Below are 22,429 nucleotides of genomic sequence, written 5' to 3'. Positions count from 1 at the left end.
AAGAAATTGGAAGAAGAAATGGATCTGTGACAGAAACTGCATCCATAAGTTGTTGAAAGTAATAACATGATGACAACATGAGAACGGAAAATATTGAAATATATTTTCACTTCTACTTTTACTTTTCGCTCTCACTATAACTGTTAAGAACAGATTCCAGAAATTAATTCGTTTACAACAAAAATCGCATAAAAATTAAAGGTGCAGAAACAAAAATAGAAAGAAAGTAGAAATTTTTCGCCCTAAGATAAGAGATTCAGAGCAAACTCCTAATTCCCTTTTGTGCTTCCACCACCGGAAGAATTACTGCATTAAACTAGAACTAGTGAACCGTCCAAGAATATACAGATTCGAGACTCAAACCAGAATACACTCAAGATTACATATCAAAACCCTCACTAATCATCTAACAGTTCGCTCAAGAACCTAGATGTGAAATCGGTATGTATAATAATCACTCAAGACAAATGATACATGATTTCTACTTGAAGATTTAAGATCTTCAAGTTGTAAACACAAATAGTGAGGGTAAAATTCATGGCACTCAAAAATCTCGAAGAATGAATGAGAGAAAACTTAAGGAGCGACAACAAGAAAACTCAATAGCCGAAGAAGATGGAGAGACTGAAACCCTAGGAGCCAAGAGACGCGTATATATCACAAGTTTCCAGAAAATCATCATCCAACAGTAGAAATGGTGACACTTGGCATGATCCAGATCATTTGCTCCATTAGTAAAAGCGTACTTTTTCAGAACACGTTTTATTATCAAACTAAATTGAGTCAAACGAGTCAAAATAGGGCCATCTAGTTAGCAATAGGATCCACATCATTGTGCCATCTCCTCACAATAAAATCATTATTTCTTTTCCGTAAAATCCAACACACACACACACAAAAGAAGCAAAACTGAGGAACTTGAATACCTGATCAACCATCTTGTGCGTAAGAATGGTAGTTTTGGCAATGACTTTGATGGCCACTCTTCTCATTCTCCGTGTTCAGGACAGATAACTTTTGAAAAGTGCCCTGACCAATGGTTCTTCCAAGCTCATATTTGCCCACTTTTCTCTTCAATGCTTTCATTTTCAGCCAAAAATTGCCATTTCCCACACTATACGCAACAGTTTACCACAATCAAAATTACCAAAACCTGCAGAAAGTAAGTACACAAAGTCAACCAGAGTCTCATGGCTAGATTTATCGAACAACTCTTGAACACTATTATTTGCTCAAAATTGGTGCACAGGAAATTCATTCCCATACATACATGTACAAAGATATAAGTAAGGATGTGTTTGATTACATGCATGAAAAAAAAGGTTCAACGCAATCGTATGAAAATTGTTAATTAAATGTATTTGACTAACTTAATTTTCAACCTTAAATTATTGTACTTTTATATAAAGTTGATGTCTAGAAAATAAAAATCTACCCCCATAAAAAACAAAATGCTTATCTCGTTTTTGAGGAAAATATGATTTTGTGACCAACTTTTGAAAATAATTTTTATGGAAAAATGTGCTAATCAAACATTCCAAAAGTAAGAATTTGAATGGAGAAAGATATTTTTCATGAAAAATAAAGTCAATCAAACACATTCTTAAAACATCTCCAACGGTTACACCAAAGTTGGGGTAATTTTTACACCAAATTTGATGCAATTTGATGTTACTTCTCCAATGGTTATACCAAATGAATCGTATTTTCAATATTTTCATATTATTTATTGCTCAACAATCAATTTATTTTAAATGATTTAATTACAAATTAAATTATTACTAAAATAGTAAAATCAAAAATTATATTTAATAAATTAAAATATCGCATTTATTAATAAATTTTTAAAAAAAATTAAATAGAATACCGCAAATAAAAAATTACATTGAACGCACGAAAAGGTTATATCAATACTTATTACTTGATTAGAATTTAAAAATGAATGTTCAACAAAAATAATAATCACAGTAAAACAATTATAAATAAATTCAAATCTAATAATTCTAAAATGATATAGAAAGAACAACAATCTGTTGTAACAGAAAATGGAGGGCAGCCCCTCGGGGGACAGCTCAACTGGTGGATCAATCAACATTGGTTTGCTTCCAGCGGCAGGGTGGAGAGTTCGATTCCTGGTGGGAACTTACGATCAAAAATTTGGTATGGAGTAATCATTGTGGAGGAGGGTCTCTTGTGCTCAGAAGTGTACAGTCAATAAGGGGAACCTGTGATCCAATTGAGGCATATCCCGCGATTTATCCCCTCCAAGGTTCTAGGGGCATGGATCTTGGAGGTCCAGGATTTAGTCTGGTGTAAACTGGGATACCTGGATATCAAAAAAAAAAAAAAAAATGGAGGGCAAAATGAGAATAATGAGCTGCAGTGCTGCACCATCAAATTTTAGCCGCCCCTTTTCATTCTTTTATCAATTCATCTAAAAAACTAACATAATTTCATTGATAAGAAGAACTAAACTAATTTACAAATATACAACTTTGAGATTGTAAGTGAGTATTAAATACATACAAGCATTAAACTGATTAACAAAAATGGATAGAGTTTGATCGTAAAGCATAAAATTCAACTATAGCTGCGTGTAATTAGTCAAATAAATAATAGAGCAATAATTTAAGAAAGAAAAAGTATTGTTCCAACTTTTAATGCCAATTGAAAGAGAATCGAGGGTTTTCCGGCGAAACATTATCGGATAAGTGCAGATAAGGACAGGAGTTGCACCCATATCTTTTTTGGCACAAGAGAGGAACAATGAATTTAATTCATAAATGCTCACTAAACTTTATTCTTGATTATCTGCATGAGAAATTTAACGTTTCAGATTATCTACATTATAATTTTTGGGTTGATAGGTGAAATTGCAAGATTTTTGCTAGATAAATATTGAATTTTATAGATATCTGGTTAATTAGTTGGTCAAATCTTGAGTTTGCAATAAAGATTTCGAGTTTGATGTGCAAAAGTTGCGTATGCTTAATAAATATGAAGTCAGTATGCTGAGCAAATATCAAAATTTTTGTAAAAAACTGAAGTTTGCTCAATTTGCCTAACTTCAAACACGCATAAGTTATGATCTACAACTTCTAATCATACTTCGATCTTTTGCGTTGAATTCTAAATCAATTATATTTTCAATAGTGTATTATTTGTCCTATATATATATATATATATATATATATATATATAAAATAAAATTTGTGCACAATTTAAGGTATAAATCAATGTAATTCCAAGCATGTTGCACTTTTTTTCTTGTGTGGTTTTCCAAAATGAAATTCATTTCTTAATTGTATTTTAACAATGGTTGAGATTAGATAACAAGATAGTGTCCTAATCCTATATAGAACACTCTTTCTTAAAATAAATTTGACTTCTTCATCTCCAAGCCAAAGTGATAGGATTAATTTTAAAGTAATCTCCATCAAGCAACATAGATGGGACTCGAAAAATATGTATGAGTTGTACATGTGTGTCTACATATAAGTGAATAAATATAAATTTAAATAAGAAAGTTAATTTTATCGATTCCAATGGATTATGTAATATGATCGTACTTCTACTTGCATCTCTTCCACATGACTAGATAGCATGTACAAATATTTTCTTGGCTTAATGCGCGAATTATCTCAATCTCTTTTGGTATGTCGTCAAAATAACATTCAAAAATACTCTATCTTTCATAAGGTCTAACCTCAAAATATTATTCAAAACTCGATCAATATTACACTCGAAGTCTTTCAATATTGTCCACATTCGCTTATTTCCCTTTTTTTGGTCATCTCTATTCATTCTACCAATTCATGCATGCCTTGAATTTCCTTTAGGTCACCCACATCTTTATTGAGCTTGATTTTTTATTTTATTTTATTATTTTTAACTTTGGCGGATCATTCCTTTACACTAAATTTTTGTGAGGCAAACCAATTTAAATAATTCAAAAACTATGAAAGGTCACTTATAATTACTTTTTTCTTTTAATTTTAATTTTAATTTTAATTTGAATTTGTGTATCAAAAGAAGATGCGTCAACCTACAAAGGTTGGCGCATAAGAATTTTCATTGGATGTCGCTGACCACAATTTTTAGCCCAACGTTTTCAATAAAAAATGTGCTCTACAATATAGATATTTCAAGACAAGACCAACCCATTCTCCATGCACAACCAAAAGATCTTCTCACGAATAGTCAATTACCAAACTACCCTTTCTCGCTGCCCCAAATTTGTAGTCCGTTGTCGATATTTTTGACGTGGTCGTATTATGTCAAGTATGCGGAATAACTGCATCCTATTTTTATATAATGAATTATTTATTCGTGACGTGGAGCTCCGTACATTTATATAATTAAGGGCCTGTTTGATACCCTCCATTTTTTATGGAAATTTCCATCTTTTTTCATGTTTGATTGGCCGAATTTTCTATGGAATTGGTTTTATTGTTACAACCTATTTTTGCACCATTTTCCACTTTTTAAGGAAAATGTTTTTCCATGGGTTTGGTGGTTTTCTGTTTTCCAAATTTTTTGTTTTGGCAATTGAAACAAATTCTATCCTCAATTGTAATACATTTTATCACTTTAATTGACAATTTCTATGAAAAATAAAGCCAACGAATATCAAAAGATTCAAAATTTCAATATTTTATAGGTGAAAAATTATATCAATCAAACACATTTAATTAACAATTTCCAATATAACAAGTTCTAAACAATTCAATTTCCTGAAATTCGTTTTCTTTCCACCCAAATTCCATTCTTGCAACCAAACGGACCCTACGTGAAAGAACAAGAAAATAAGTAATTCAATTGCAACGTGGAATTGAACTGCAAGTTGTGATAAAATTTCTATTCATTTTCTTTTCAATTATCATTTTCATTTACAGCTTTTGGCCCTTGGAGCTGTTTGGCTAAGCTTTTAGGTATCAACTGTACTTTACGGGCAATTCATGCAATCTGGGAGTGAAAGACAAACATAGACCCTTTCTGAGGAGAAATATTCCATTAAGACGATCGAACCGTCCACATTGTGTGACTGTCCTATAAGAGAGGGCAACTTTTGAGGGTGGCTCATCACACACCCCCGAGGTGTGTGGGCCACCCACTGAGGTGGCACTTCAACTGGTGCGACCGTCCTACTGAAGTATTTTTCCTTTCCAAGAAAGGAAAAATTGTCCACAGTACATAAAATTTTTATATTTGATAATCTTACCGTAATATAGTATCATTTTGACAGGACTATTGCTCTCTCTATAGATTAACTTCTCGATAAAGTTATCTTAAATTTTTGTCTAAAAACTAATTTCTGAAAGAGTTACATATTTCGAAAGTGTTTTTTAAAAAGAAAAAACTACGTTTAATTACAAGAGACACTTTTCATAAAATTAATCCAATGAATTCAAAAACTTCTTAAACTACTCAAGCATCATGTCAAACGAGTCCATGGTATCATATACAAATGTCTCATTCGTGCAATTGAGTCGCCTTCTATATACTCTATTGATATGACAAATGTGTTTTAAGTGGTAAATGCATAATTGATGTGAGAGAACTAGTGTGAAATAAGAGGATCAATTTCTCTCTCAAATATGTCGCAAATAAATTCGTAGTTAATGTAATCAATTTGTATTTTTATAAAACCCTTTTATTGAAATTGTGAAATTCCTTAAAATTGAAATTTGAACACTTGCAGTTCACATGTACGAAGTAAATAATTTTCGTGAAACATGAGTTGCATATTGTATTTTAAAACAAGACCCATGTTTTAAACATTGACGTAGAATTTATTATTAATCAAGGCGCTTTGCATTCTAATTTCTGATTTATTTTTCATAATTACTCATAAATAATTATGTATTTCCATGAAATTATGGAAACGAAGGGCTTTTTTATTCCAGCAAAGTAGAAATTTGTCACATGCAGCATCTATTAATTCCCATTTTTCACAAAACAAACTTTTATTCATCAATTGCCACCCAACAAATCCATACGTATTATACAAATCATATCTTCCTGAAGTAAAAAGGACAGTTTTTCAATTCAAATCATCTTGATTCAGTTTTTCATTTCAATACTCGAGTTACTTCACTTTTCCCGAAGAACAGAGGTTTTATTTCATTTTTATGTGTGTAACTTCTCTGGTACTTAAGAATTGTAGTGTTTTCATTTTGGGGCTTGTTGCTGCGCTGGGTATTTTTTATTTTTTGGTTAATTACTTCATTTTTTTGTTGCTCTTGATTTTAGATGGAAACAGCAGCTGCTTTCGGGTCATCTTTCAGCTGCATTTCTCACGGAACTCCCAACCGGTTCTTCCGATCTGGAGCTATCCGACCCGAGTTCCTGTGTTTTGGATCCAAATCCCTGATCTCAACCCCATGGCTTCAGGTAATATTCTCTTCATTTACTATACGAAAAAAGATAAAATCAAATTGAGTAGTGGATTTGTGAATTGTAGTGTTTGAGTAGGTTTTTGTTCTTTATCTATAGTTTGTGGATTGAGTTGGGAGTTGGGATTTTATTAGCTTTGATAAAGAGAGCCAGATACTGTTAATTGTGTCGGGTTTTTAAAATAAGATTTGAGAAGGTCATTTTTCTGATTTTACTCTTTGTAATTTATTGAATTATATCAGTTTTGATGCAGGGGCATAGTTAGTTTAAAAAAATAAATAAATAAATAAATAAAATTGAAGAAAGTATATTTGGAGGATTCTTTTCAGTCCATGAGAAGGGAAAGGGAAAAAAAAAAAAAATGTTTGTTAGTTAATTTTGGCAATTTAATAGTATATTTGGATTTTTTTGTGGAAGAAATATGAATGAAGTTATTCTATTTTCTTCTTTTTGTTGCTGAATTATGAACATGAAAGTTAGCTAACCTTGGAGTGAACTGAAGTATAACATGAAATATGAAGAAATTAAAATATTGAGTAAGCAAATTCATAGGGTCAGTCATATTTGTAGTAAACTTGGAGTTGGTTATAGAGTCTTTTTACCTTTTGCTCAATCCAAAGTAGTAACTACTATACCAATAAATGTTCGAATGGAACCTTACAATCACTAGTCATTAGGCTTTTCTACCTTCTTTTCTTTGTTCGTAGTTTGATAATTTTGGTGTCCTGGGAATAGAGGAGCCGACAATCCATCCCAATTATAGTTTTTGACCTTTAATGTGATGAGGGAAATTAAAGGAACGATGAATAGGGTGGAAAATGTTATGTGGGATTCTTGTTTTGCACATGCCTGCTCTATTTGAGATCCTTATGGATGATTTCGTCCTATGGTTCTAGGGAGGAACTTTAGGTCACTTTTTTGTTCATGCAAGCCATACGACCATTTATATAAGTCATTCACTCAATGTATATTAAATTAGCAGTTTAGTTGTCCTTTCACTTTTTGCAAAATTTCATCTCAATTTTATGAATTACAATGTGGTCTCATTTTCATGTCAATATCCTCATTTTTTTAATTTTTTTTTCTATTTTTTATCCTCTCATGTCCATCTGTGCTCAATGGTACGATACGTAATATAATAAAGTATAGATTTATCTAATATTCATTTTATGGATTTTACTTTTAACCTGGTAGAAATCTTTCAATCACATAAAATTCTTGTAGCCTTCTCCACTTCATTTAATTGGCTTTTATCAATAACTAAATTTAACTACATAATTGTTATTAAGAAATATGGTTGTCCATGTTTATTATAGTATCAGTCTTATTCCTGCTGTGATTGAAAGGGAATTCTATATATTCTGCCTTAGTTCTACTGAATCTAAAACTCTATAGATTCTGATTACTCTTCCAAAATTTTACTACGATTTATCTGCCATTGAAAACTACATCATGCAAATATATGCTGAGGAAACTCATTTTGAGATGTTCTTAAAAACTGGTTGAGATTAAAGCAAAAGAAAGAGTTTTGATGCAACTGTAATAGAAAATTTTCTACTACCGTCACTAAATCTTACACTTATATCATAGAATGTTGTAGATAGAGGGCATCAGCACTCCCCTCTTTTGAATGTGTTCCCTGATCAACATTAAGTTTTGACAATTGGCACCAACAGAGGACCTATCATGCGCTTTATCTATATTAGTGAAAATGATCCATTTATTTTTGAAATAGGTCAATGCCGAAATCTCTCGAATAGAAAATCAAAGTGAGTATCTATTATGTCTGAACATGACATGAATCTATGTTCATTTACTTTACAGATTTTGTGAGTTGAATGATTAATTTATTTTGGAGAAATTTCTTATCTTCCCTTAATGCATGATTTAATGGGCTCTAGGAGATTTACTCAAGATTTTTGCAATGCCATTGTTGTACATCAGATAAATTTATGTGGCTTTAAACTTTTTAAAGCGTGCTTGGGAGGTCTTATAAGTGATTATAAGTCATGGGTCCTACTAAATGTGTGGATAATAAATGGGTAGCAGTTGTGGGTCTTACAAAATATGTGTATAAAATGTATATTTGACCAACTTAAATTATAATTTAAGCTTTTCAAAACATGCACTTAGTTTGTTAACATTGATCTGTGTGCAGTTCAAATAATAATACTTCTAACAAATGGGGTGATATACTCAAGTTTTTTGCAATGCCATTGTTCAGAAGATGAATTCATGTGGCTTGTAACTCTCTAGTTTGTTAACATCTTGATATGAGCATCTGCGGTCCAAATTTTATATTACTTAAACTCTTTGGAGCATTATGATGTGACTTTTAGAATCTGCTATTTCCTAAATGTTTCTTTCTGATCGCCTTGCATGCAATTATTCATTTTTAATAATTGAGTGATGATGTCCTATATGAGCAGCCAGCCGTATTTTCAATTTTGGTAGTTTATCTATTTTTCAATTAATGGTAATGTTGAGAAGAATTAGAGAAAAATTATAGTAGCTTGTTGACCAATGTTAATTTACATTGGATTCTAGAATCCCATGTTTCATATGTCCCAAAATGCAGTTCATCTGACTTTATTTGTATGCTGATGGCAGCGCCAACAGTCTATTTCTTATGTGAAGCTCTGAAACAAGAAAGTGAATGTTGTAACCAGGAAGGGCGCTTTGATTAGAGCATCGATGCAATCTTCTGATTCTGCTGGTTCAGATGCTCCTATTGCTCCACTTCGGCTAGAGTCTCCAATTGGACAATTTCTCTCTCAAATTCTGTTAAGTCACCCACACCTTGTTCCTGCTGAAGTAGAACAGCAGCTCGAGCTGCTTCAACTGGCCGTGATGCAGATAAAGAGAAGGAAGAACCAGCTGCATCTGGCACCGACCTAGTAATGTACAGGTTAGTAACTTAGTAGTTCAGTTGACGCATGGATCTTAGTTAATTGCTTATGCCTAGAAGACACTGCTTCCAAGTAATGCAATTCTCAGGAGTTGATTGGTGCTGAGATATATATAGTCGTTAGAAATTTTTGTCAATAACCAAACTAAAAATACTCCATAAAATTGTGGAGTTTTTTTTTTTTTTTTTTTTCCTTCACCACCAAGAATGCTCTCTTATGGGTTCATTGTTTAATTGGAAACTTCATTATGCTTGATGTGTACAAACTAATAGTCTGATGGGTTATCTCTAGTGATCAGGAGAATTTCTGAGTGAAAGCTAATGAAAGGAGAAAGGCCTTGGAAGAGATATTGTATGCCTTGGTGTTACAGAAATTCATGGATGCCAATGTGTCATTGATACCCACTCTCATCCCATCATCAGACAATTCTGGTCGAGTTGATACATGGCCCAGCCAAGAAGGGAAGTTTGAGAGTCTCCATTCTCCGGAAGCTTGTGAGATGATCCAAAATCACCTGGCTCTTATTTTGGGAAATCGATTAGGTGATTCAACCTCAGTCGCCCAAATAAGCAAACTAAGGGTTGGCCAGGTTTATGCAGCATCTGTGATGTATGGATATTTCCTTAAGCGAGTCGACCAACGGTTTCAGTTAGAGAAGACGATGAAAATCCTTCCACAGGGGGTTGACAATGAAGAGATTGAAATCCAACGGAAGAGGAAGCCTAGTCTTGAAAGCAGTGACGAGTCTTTTCAGAATGCTCAACCCCACCCCGAATTGTCATCATTGTCTGGTGGTGGCTTTAGTGCCGGAGGTTTCGGTCCTGCGATGAAGCTTTCAAGATTGCGAACTTACGTGATGTCGTTTGATGGGGAGACACTTAAGAGATATGCAACGATCCGATCTAAAGAGGCTGTTAGTATCATTGAGAAACATACCGAAGCATTGTTCGGTAGACCTGAAATTATCATCATACCTGAAGGGACCGTTGATACTTCGAAAGAAGAACTCATCAAGATTAGCTTTGGTGGTCTGAAGAGACTTGTTTTGGAGGCGGTGACTTTTGTTTCATTCCACCGGGACGTGGAGAGCTATGTCGACTCAAGGTACCATTTTGTTGCAAATTAAGCTCTGTTGACATAAAATTTGTTGGAGGCTTTACTGACCTAAAATATGCTGCAATGGAAAGACGTGTTGGGCTTAAAGCCATTGTTTGGTCTTTATTATTTTCAAAATATATTTTTCTTTCTTATTTTTAATTACACATTTTTCAATAAAATAATATTACACTTGAATCCAAAATTTTTCTTTATTTTTTAACCACATAGTTTCTATTGAATCACTATTTCAAAATACATTATTGGCAAAAAAAAAATAAAAAAAATGTGGCTCAAGTAGGTTCGAAGTATAATTTTTAATTTTATAATTTTGTAATAATATAGTTTGTAATTATATACTTTCTAAAATAAATTAATTGCTGAGAATCAAAAAACAAGAAAATTAATTAAACCATGTGCTTGTTCGTTAGCGATTATGAGAATTGATTTTTTGATCGTTAGATAGAAAAGTTTGTGAGTAAAAAGGTAAAAAATGATTGTTGTAATAGTGAAATAACGGTCAAAAAAATTGATTTTTTGGGATGAAAAATTGCTATCAAACGGGTTTATATTTATTGGGTGTAGTATTTTGTGTAATGATTGAAAACAACTCTGCAAAATGGTGTGAAAATTACGCCAATTTGATTTTGAAAGTTGGAGACGGCACATGGGGATGTAAATTGGGAGCTCTCTTAAACTTTGCCCTTGTTTGTTTTTCATTATTTGACCATTAAAACGAAAAATATGATTGTTATTTATCACATCAAATCATCATATTTGAACTTCTTTTTCTTGTATGAGACTCGTAACGACTATATTTTTCATTCTTATTTTTACATTAATGGAAAACAAACGGGATCTTAATAGTACTGTGGATCCCCCTTCCCTACATCTTCAATAAAGTGTGGATTGAGGAGAAATTTTTGAATACCAATTTTATCCTTACTTGTTTAGTTATATATCAATTCTTCCCTTATATATTTAACATAGTACCATTTAGCGCATGTTCGATAGTGACTATGAGAATTGATTTTTTGATCATTAGGTAGAAAAGTGGCTCTCACCTGTGAGTGAGGAAGTCAAAAATGACGGTTAGAGCAGTAAAATAATGATCAAAAAATTAATTTTTTGGAGTGAAAAGTTATTACCAAACGGAGGCTTAATATAAATTAATAAATTAAACTTCATTTAATATCCATTTAAGTGTAATGCTATTAATTAAATTTAAAAAAATTCTATAAATGATTATTTAAGACCATCATTTGAGCTCCCTTAAACATTCGTTTTTCAATTTCATTTTGAATTAATACTATTAATCAAATTGAAATAAATTTTTTAATATAAAAATGAGAATTTAGGGCCATCAATTGAGTTCCTTAAGTAATACCCCCATTTTTCAATTTCTTGTGAAATAAATTGAAGTAATGCTCTTGATAAAAGTCTCTTATATTTTTAGCTATACGCCAATTCTACCTTTATATATTTAATATAGTATCATTTAATATAATTTAACTTCATTTAATATCCATTTAAGTGTAATATTTATTGTTTTATATTGGAATACTTAAAATTTTACATTAATCAAATTAAATTTAATTACTTAAATTATATTATTTAAATTAAGTTTACCACTTAAATTCTAAGATCACATATATAGATGCACTTTTATTATAATTATATAATAAAATATTTAAAGGTTGCATTAATATAATGGTAGATTAATGATAATATAAAATAATATTTATTATATTTTTAATATGATTATATATGTAGAAGAGCTTTGATTTTAAGTGATTAAACTGAATTTAATTAAACTAAAATTATGAGTATTCCAATATGAAAAATGAACTCTATAATTAAAAGAAGATTACATGAAATTAAATTTTAATTAATCTATTATTGATGCCACCTTTAATATATTATAATGTATTTTATATGTGTGTGTGTGTATACACGTGAACTTCATTTAAAATCGATGTTCATCTACTTATATAATTATATTATAATTACAATATAAATAAAAATAAAATGTGAAGATAGATGAGAAGTGTTCAATTTACCATTCTGTCCTTATATAACATTGTCAATATTCACGTTAAATTAATTAATAGTTGATAATATAACTATCTAAATACAAAGGACAATAAATTAAAAAGAAAAAATTGCTTAAATGTGATCAACAATTAGAAGGGAAAGAATTGATAATAGGAGAAATTATCCATTCATCTTAAAAATTTTACTAATTACTCATAATAATTAGGAGATACTTACACTTTCCATAGTTGTATCCACACACTAAATACAAGCTTTGCATCTCAATTACACATTTTCTGATTTTAACCAAATCCAATTTTTTAAGTATTCATAAAAATATTATTATGTGTTCTAAAAAATAATTAATATAGTATTGGATATTTATTATTGCATGTTCATTTTTGTATAAGCATAAAAATTAATGATAATCCTGTTACTTTTTATATATAAATACATAAAGAAACGAAAAAGATTTTTATCTCGATACAATTAAATGGGGAATTTTTATTCCTCCATTTGTATTAATCCCATTCAAAAGAAAAGGAACTCTTTTGTGTAAGATTTTTCATTTTGATATCTATTTTGAATGTAATTTTGGTTTCTAATTTAAAATAAATGCTATGGATTAATATGACGAGATTGATTAATATGTAATTTTTTGTTTTTAAATATGTTTGGACTTTATATAAGATAATTTTTTATATTTATGTTTTAGGTAAAAAAGTTTATAGTATAGACAAAATGAATAATTTTTTAATTTGGATTTTTTTTTACATACTTTTAGTTTTCTTGTACGTAAATATTTTAAACTTGATCAAAGGCCCGTTTGGTAGGGATTTTAAGAATTGATTTTTTGACCGTTAGAAGAAAAGTGGGGTCCACATGTAAGAGAAGAAGTCAAAAATTACGGCTTGAATAGTAAAATAACGGTCAAAAAATCAATTTTTTGGGGCAAAAATTCCCTACCAAACGGGGTCCAAATGTACATCTTTTAATTTGATTTTTTTTTTGTGTTTGTCTGTATCACAAAATTTGTTGATGTCACTGAAATAGTTGAAAATAGAGATCTAACCAAAGTCTATCATAAAGAAATCATTACATTTCAATTTATTCAATATTTTTACTTTATGTACATCAAACCCGTACAAAATACAGCCCAAAACCGAATAAAAAGCCAACCCAAATGTGAACTCAAGCCCAAACTGAAGTCCATCCCAACAGCAAATTAAACCTGAATTTAAATCCAACTACATTCTGAACCCAAACCCAAACTACACCCGACCCCTAACCCAAGTCTAAGCACAAAAATAACGGAACCCAATAGTTACCCAAATCTAAACTAAAACCCACATCCAAACAATAAACCAGCCCAATTACAAATCCAGTTGAAAAACTAAAGCCCAGATAACGTGACCCAAGCCCCAAATAAAAGCCCAACCCAAGCCGAGACTAACTAAAGGGTAAATTACAAAATTCCAGGTGTTTAAAGATTAGAATTCAAAAATCAAAGGTCAAATTTTATTATTCATAAATCAGGAATCAATGGATAAATATATCCACCAATTTCAAACCCTAATTTCAAACCCATTTTCTCGTCTCTCTCTTCTTTCTCTCAAAACACACAGTGACAGGGACAACACTCTTCCTCCTAATCTCTCTTCTCTCTCAACAGTAGTGGCGTCGGCGCTGGAAGAGATCTTGGCCCTGATATGCGTGGCGCTTCGGATCCTCATGACGGTTTGAGACCGCAACCATGATTTTGGGGATTTTGGGTTGTGTTTTGTTGGGGGTAGTGCTGCTAATTGTGGTTGTGAGCTTGCGGTGGTGATTGTGGTGACGATTTTGGGCGGCGCTGATGGTGGAGGTTCTGGTGTGCGCTGCGATGAAACTGCTCGGGCATCGATCACGCAGATGATGGCGTTGTAGTCGCCGCTTGAGATCTTGCGCTGCAGCGATAATGACAATGCGATGGCGGTCGTTGCAATCGTAACTTCAAATGGCGGTGCTTATGAGGTCTATATTCGGATTTTAGTGCAGTGATGCAGTGCTCACTATGGCCGTCCCTGACCGCCGTTGTGCGCAATAGTGCTTTGTTGCTTAAGCCACTACATAGTAGCATTGCATTCTCTGTGCAGCATCGATGTGCAATGGTGGGTGGTTGTGGTCACAAAGAAAAGGCAGTCGTGTTGGCGGTGGAGAAGGTGGTGATGTTGTGAGTTGTATAGTTGGTGTGTTTGGTGAGGCGGTTGTGGTGGTTTTTGGTGGCGACGGAGTAGTTCGTGTTAGCAGTGGTGATGTGGGTGGTGTTGGTGAGGTTGTAGATTGGGTATTGTTGGTGTGTTTGGTGGTGGAAGTTGTGGTGGTTTTCGACGATGGAGGTGGTTTAGTAGTGGTAGTCTTGATTTTTGTTGGCATTTAATTTGATTTGGTGGTGGCAATTTGTTGGTGTTGGTGGAGGTGCTGTTGTGGAGGCGGCGATGGTAACGTGGTGAGGGCGGTTGCGATTGGCTGTGATGGTAGTGGCAGTGCGATATTGTTGGTGATGGTGGTATGTGACCACTATTAGACGCATGTGACCAACCATTTAATTATATGTGACCAACTGTTTAAGTGTGACCTAAGAATTTGACAATCTGTAACCAATTAATTATGAATCGAAATAATCGGTGTTTGGTGTCTGTGACCAACAATTAATCTGTGACCTTGAAATTCGATCATTCTATGATTAAAAAATAATTTGTGACCATCAAATTCAAAATTACGTGACTTGTGACCTATAATATTCTGGATTTATAACCATTTGTGGCCTATAGTTGTGATTCGTGACCTATAATTTTTTAGATTTGTGACCAATGACATAAACTGTGACCTATAAAATTGATGGATAAATTGTGATTCGTGACCTCGAAATAATTTGTGACCAATTAATTTGAAGATATGTGACCAAGGAATAAATCTGTGACCTATAAATGTGTACACGTGACCACTAATTGTATAATTTTGTATTTATTATATTTAATTAAAAAATATTTTTAATTAATTAGATAAAAACCTGATTTTTGCATTAGTTAAACTTTAAAGATGATTTTTGAACTGTGCATAGTTAATACATGGTTTATGAATTTTTCCCCTAACTAAAACCTAACCTAACAATGAACCCAATGCAAACTAAAGCCCAAGTCAATAGCGATCCAAAACCAAAACAACAGCCTAGTTTAAGAATGTACCCAAAATAAAAAGAATCATCACATAAGTCCTAACTCTAAAGATTACATTTCATAAAGTGAAAATTACACAAAATCCTAAGTTTAAAGATGTGAGTTCTAAAATTAGATGACAAGTTTCATATTTCACAAATCAGATATTTTATTTTTAAAAAAATTAAATATTAAATATATAATTTTCATTCCAAACCCTAACAATTTCCCCTTCCTTTCTCTCTCTACGTCTCGATCTCACACCGTCTCTCTTCACTGGAGTTGCCAACACTGCCCATCGTCACCAGCTAAGCACTGCCGACCGTTGCAACAGGGCGCAGTGTTGTTGAGAACACCACCGGTCGTTGCAGCAGGGCGCTGTGTTGCCGAGTTTGGGGATTTTTTTATGGTGGTGTGGAGACGGCGACGATGACACTAAGCTTGTGTTGAACGAATACGATGATGCCATTTTAGATCAGGTTTTGCTTTGATTTTGTTGATGTTTTGTAGTTGGTAGTCGGGATGTAGGCGGTTGTGATGGCAGTGATGTTGAGTTGGTGGTGATGTGGAAAACATAGAGGAGACAGGGGCGATTTGATGTTGGTGGTGGTTGGGGCGGTGATTGATAAATTTGGATCTAATTTTTTTTTAGTGGTCATGGCCGGTAGTGATGGATTGCTAGGATTGTCTGTGTCATATTGCTGGTGGCGGGGTTGTGTTGATCATGGTGGCTCTATTATTGTGTTGTGGTGGTGACCGCAAGTGGCTGTGGTGGTGGCGGTAGTGTTGGTGGTGGTAGTCTGTGACCAACCATTTGGTTATTCGTGACCAATTAATTAATTGTGACCTAAATATTCGATAATTTGTGATCAATTAATTTGAAAATCTATGACATACAAATAAACTGTGACTTATAAATTTTTTTAATTGTGACCGATGAAAATAATTGTAACCAATTAATTTGATAATTTGCAATGAATAAATGAATTGTGAACAATAAAAGTTGATTTTGTGATCGATGAATATTCTATGACCTTTAAAAATTTTTATTCATGACTGAGCAATAATCCGTGATCCATAAAATTTTTTATTTGTAGCATAGAAATAAGTTGTAACCAATAATTTAATAAGTTGTGTCTGAAAGTTAATCTGTGACTAATTAATTAGATAACTGTGACCAAATTACATGAAATTGTGATCTCAATATATTTAATTAGTAAAATATATGTTTAATAAATTAATTTGTGACATAAAATTTCTGATTTGTGACTAAAAAATAATAAATGATTAATTAAATTGTTAATTTGTGACCATATTATATAAATATGTGACATAAATATATTTAATTAATAAATTAATTAATTAAATTATAAATAAATTTTAATAAAAATAAGATTTTTGATGTTTGAAACTTGTTTTCTTAATTTTGAAATATGCCGTACTTAATCTCTTGTTTATAAAATTTTCCCTTTCATAAATAACAAACTCATTAAAATATTTCAAAAAATTAGGTGATAAATAAATTTATTAAAATATTAAATTATAATATAATATACATTAATTATTTCCATCCCGTGTCACCACAACTCACCTCACTACACCACCTTCCCTTCACCTCTCCATCAGAGATGGTCATCGGCTCCGGTGATTGATTCGATGATCGCTCCGGCAAACTACCTCGATGACCACTCTGGTGATCATTCCGACGACCTCTCCGACTATTGCTCTGACATCGGAATGGCTTTGATGATAGAAAAATCTTCAAAAAATGATAACAATTTCTCTCTATGCCCCACTGTAAAAAAATCTCCAAAAATTTATATGTGACTAGATTTATTGTTTGTGATCATACTATCTAGAAAAAATTTCAAGCCACTAACATGTGTTATCTAATTGTGACCAAATTTGTGTTCAACGTGACGAATTGTGACTAAATTTGTATTCAGTGTGACTGCTCGTGACCAAGTCAGTATTAACTGTGACGATATGTGATCAAATTACAGTTGATCACAAAAAAAATACAATTAGTCACAACTTTCACAATAAACACATACTTACCCACAAAAAGTAACCACAAAAATTTTCACACACCGTAGACTAGTACGACAATCCACTACTAGTCACTACAACCTTCACCTTCAACTGTACAACATTCATTGACCTATGTTATTTGTGACTAATTATGACCAGCTTTGTCTTCATTGTGACTGTTAGTGACCGTATCAATCTAACTTGTGATCGTATGTAAACAAGTCACATACAATCACATTTAACATAGTTTTAGTTACAAGCAATCACAATAAAGATAGACTTGGTCACACTTGATTTTCATCGGCACCACCACTTTCGCACTACCACCACTCCAAACAACGTCAACTAAATATGCATCCACAGCACACACCTACCTATCACCACCGCATACAACCACCACCACCACCACCAACCGGATCTAAATTTAGAAACCTACTACACACCAGATCTGCACAATTGGTTAAACACCAATGCACACCGACAATATCATCACCACGTCGCCAACACTAATCACCATCGCCTAGTTTTCGCCTAGATTTTTGCAAGCATCACCACAGTAGCAATGGCGGCGAAGTAAGGGCTCTAATCGAACAAAGAACTCAACTCTCATCATGATCTGCAGTTACGATTTCTAGAGTCTCTGGCGATTTGGGTCATCGTAGGTGTGAGATCTACAAACTGCCAATGGATAGTGAAGAGCGCTACTTCGGTGATCGGAGGTCGACGAGGTCTTCGCGTTGCTATACGCACCATCTTCTACTCCGATCGCTCAAGAGGAGAGCCACCTTCTAGAGAGGGGGTGCGTGGGGAGTGAGAGAGAGAGAGAGGGTTTACTAGTTCCGGTTCCTGTTTTAAATTTTAAATTTCATTTACCACCTAAAATCTGAAATTTAAACTTAAAAATATTATTCAAGAAAACTAATATTTAATGGTAAGGTTGTAGGTAATTTTCTCCAAAATAAAACCCCACCCAAATCTAAATCTAAACATAAACAATAACCCATTAACTAAACCAAAACTAGATCCCATAAAAACATTGAACCAAACCCAACTCAATTCTCGCAGCCTAATCAAACTGAAATCTTGCCCAAACCCAAGCAATAACCTAACTTAATAGTAAACTCAAATCCAAACCAAAGCCCAGCTAACGTTAAGAATCAAACCGAACTAAAACCTAGCCCAACATTTAACCCATAACAAAACTAAAGCCTGGCCCAATTCTGAATTTAAACCCAAAGTGAAGACCAGCCCAACATTACCCAGACAAACTAAAGTCTACCCCAACACCGAACCATACACAAAATCACAACCCAATGCCCCCAAAGTAAACCATTCTCAAAACAAGGGAAATGCATGAAAGTAACCCAAATATGTTAGTCATTTTCCAAAATAACTTTTGACTTTTCTAAACATTTTGAATTACCTAAAATACCCTTAAACAAATATTAAAAACAACCCTTTACATAATAGAAATCTTCTATCTAAGTCCTTAAAAAATCTAACAAGTAATTTTTCTAAAAATTTGTGAGAATTATTAATGAATAATTATAAAATAGAAAAATCCAAATATAAGAGAGGACCATATAATATAAAAAAGGTTGTTAAAAATAAAAAAAAAATTAAGTTTGAAAAAGAAATTGATAAGATAGGATATCAAGAACAATTATATGTATCACAAGAAATATTAAAATGTTTCAAAGAAAACTTATTAGGAAATTTTGCTAAAAGAATTATAAGATCAATAATCATAAAAGATATACAAGATATAATAGATAAATTGGAAAAAAGAAAGAAAAATATCTCAAAATATGATATACCTTTTAGAACAGACATAGATATGATAACAGATATTGATATTATAAATTCTCAGATATTACTAGACTTTGAAGAATTACTTAAAAATTTATAAGAAGACTAATAAAAAAAAAATAGTTTACCACAAGCATACAAAAAATTAGTCTTTATTTTAAGATTTTATACACTTAATAGCAAAAATAAAAGAGTTTTTGGAATATTAAAATTTTAGATTTTTAAATTCATAATTATTAGATTTTTAGATTATTAGATTTTTGTTCGCTCATAGTAACACACGTCCTTTGGTATCAGAGCCAGAGAGATCATGAAAAAATAATTAAAAAAATATTAAGCATATATATATTTCACTTTATTATGGAAATCATAAAAATAAATAATTATTATCAGTGTATAGAAGAAAAAGGATATTATATATTTTACAACCCTATCCCTAATAAATTAAAAATAATAACATTATATATAACTAGGAATTTACCTAGAGAAATAAAGGAACAAATATTACATAAATTAATTATAGGATTTATCAAAGATAGACGTACATATGAAATAATTATCGAAATATTTGAAAATGAATTATACCAGAGAGAAATATATGAATCATCATAAAAATATAATGGAAAAAACAAAAAATATTTTAGAAAGGAAGTTAGAAAGAATAAGATTAATAAATAATAAAATTTTAGATGAATTATTAATACCTGGATAAATGACTAAAACTCAAGAAAAACAGATATTAAAATTAAAACAAGAAATGTATAAAGAAAAAGCAAGGTATTATGAAAAGTTAAAAGAACTAACAAGTATTGAAGTTATAAAACAAAACTATGATAAAATGATAAGAGATTGTAAAAATGCTGAGCATATTGCATTTAATTATTGTCAATCGAAAAATCGATAACAGAAGATGTCAATCAGTGAACATATGGAAGAATTAAAACATTTAATAAGAACATTAATAAATGATGTATAAGAAATAAAGAATGAAATAAAAGAAGCTAGAAATGATATAAATATATTGAAATTTGAAGTCAAAAAATTAAAAGAAAATGAAGAAAAGAATAATAGAATAGATAAAAAATTTATAGAAAAAGAAATAACCAAAATAAGGAAAAACATATTGAAAGAGAAAATATAATAATAGAAACAGGAAGCATGGATGATGAGTTTAAAAAAAATATATTACCTAAAATATTAGAAGAAGAGGAATCTAGAGAAAAAATGTTAAGTAAACATAAAATTAATGAAAATCAAGACAAAGAAAATGAATGAATAATTAGATCTACTTATAGATAATTTTGATCATTTAAGCCTAGAAAGTATAGATGATGAATACCAAATCTTAATGAATACTGGAGGAGGACCTAATCCAGTAGGAACCTCTAAACAAGAATCAATAGATCCAGATGAAAATTATGCTCCGATGTATAATAAATCATATAAGCAATTTTATGATAAAATAAGAGATAAACAACCGTCTAAAGGAAATAAATATAGTAATAAATTTGAATTAAATAATAGTTATGATAAACCTGTTAACCATGGAGGAACAAAATTAGACTTAGATTGCAAAATAGACACTAAGAAAGCTTTAATAACTTGGGTAGATTCAATAATATTATTCTTTTTATATAATAAAGATGATACATAGGAAAATACTGAAAGAAGAATATATTTTTTAATTGCATCTTTTGAAGGAACTGTTAGAAATTGGTGGGAAGGAATTAGTAGTGATACAAAATCATTAATAAAAAAAATATACAAACAGAAATAATAAAATCAGATAAACTAGGAATAGAAAGATTGGTAGAATACATTGCAGATGAATTCTTAGGGGAAAATTGGCTAAGAAATTATGAAGAAGAAGCAATACGAGAAAAAGATAATGCAAGAGTTAAGCTAATTAATTTAACAATTTGTGATATGTGTAAAATTAAGGAATATACTTGTGAATTCAAGGATTACTATTATACTCAATTTTATAGTAATGAAAATCAAGAAGTATATCAAGATATGTATTATAATAAATTACCAGGATCATGGAAAATATATTTTAAAATAGAATTTGAAAAATATATTAAAGAAAATATAGGAATACCTAGAACACTAGGATTAAGAATAAAATTCTTATTTGAAAGACTTGCATATATATGTCAATAAAGACAATTATTGAAAAAATCAGAAAAATTAACTAGAATATGTTGTGAAAATATGGAAAAACCTACAAGATGGGGATGTAATTCTGAAAAAAGAAATAAAAGAAAGTATAAAAACAGAAAGTTTAAAAAATATAGAAACTTTAAGAAAAATACATAAAACCTGGAAGAAAATATTACAAAAGAAAAAATAATATACAGAAAAATAAACCTTATAAGAAAGATAAGAAACAATGTAAGTGTTGGAATTGTGGAGAAATAAGCCACATAAGTCCAGATTGCACAAAGAAAAAAGTAAGAATATTACAGAGAGATTATTTTGAAATAGAAAGCGAATTAAGTGAAATATCTGATATTGAAAATTATAATAATCAAGAAATATTTATAAATGAAGCAGATTCAGAAGATAATGGATCAGAATCTGAATAGAGAAATTGAAGAAATAGAAAATAATAATATAGAAATCCAAGAATATGAAGGAATAGAAAGTTATGGATTAAATGTAACTTTTGATAATAATAAATTCAAGAAGATACAAAAGTTATCCTTAGATTTGAAAATAGGAAAATGAGAAATTTTAGATAGAATATGGAGAAGAGAAAGAATAGCAATAAATGAATATCATAAGATTGAAAAAACTATAGATGTTAGGACAACTCAGAGAACACATAAAATAAATCTTTTAACAAAAAGTACAGTATCAGAATTATTATCAAAAATAAGCAAAAAGTATAGTGAAAAGATCCAATATGTTTGTTTAGCAAGAATACGAATAATATTTAAATCCTTATTTAGAGAA

The 22,429-nt window shown here is 31.2% G+C and overlaps 1 protein-coding gene across 4 annotated transcripts; it reads left to right on the top strand.

Annotated features, from left to right (window-relative positions):
• The first annotated feature begins 5,716 nt into the window (after positions 1 to 5,716).
• On the top strand, positions 5,717 to 10,508 carry LOC111409036 (UV-B-induced protein At3g17800, chloroplastic-like). Of its 4 annotated transcripts, none has more exons than XM_023038935.1 (4): positions 5,718 to 6,115; positions 6,253 to 6,393; positions 9,007 to 9,304; positions 9,597 to 10,508. In XM_023038935.1, exon 4 carries the CDS (start codon positions 9,682 to 9,684, stop codon positions 10,429 to 10,431), a length of 750 nt encoding a protein of 249 aa, XP_022894703.1. In that variant the 5' UTR covers positions 5,718 to 6,115; positions 6,253 to 6,393; positions 9,007 to 9,304; positions 9,597 to 9,681; the 3' UTR covers positions 10,432 to 10,508. The 4 variants fall into 4 exon arrangements, with proteins under 4 accessions (XP_022894705.1, XP_022894703.1, XP_022894704.1 ...); XM_023038936.1 differs by having other exon boundaries at positions 5,718 to 6,133; XM_023038937.1 differs by having other exon boundaries at positions 5,717 to 6,393; positions 9,604 to 10,508.
• The last annotated feature ends 11,921 nt before the right edge of the window (positions 10,509 to 22,429 follow it).

This window comes from Olea europaea, chromosome 14 (assembly GCF_002742605.1).
Source record: "Olea europaea var. sylvestris chromosome 14, O_europaea_v1, whole genome shotgun sequence".
Classification (NCBI taxonomy): domain Eukaryota; kingdom Viridiplantae; phylum Streptophyta; class Magnoliopsida; order Lamiales; family Oleaceae; genus Olea; species Olea europaea.
Note: the sequence above shows the minus strand (reverse complement) of the source record. Positions and strands in the feature narration are given on the sequence as shown.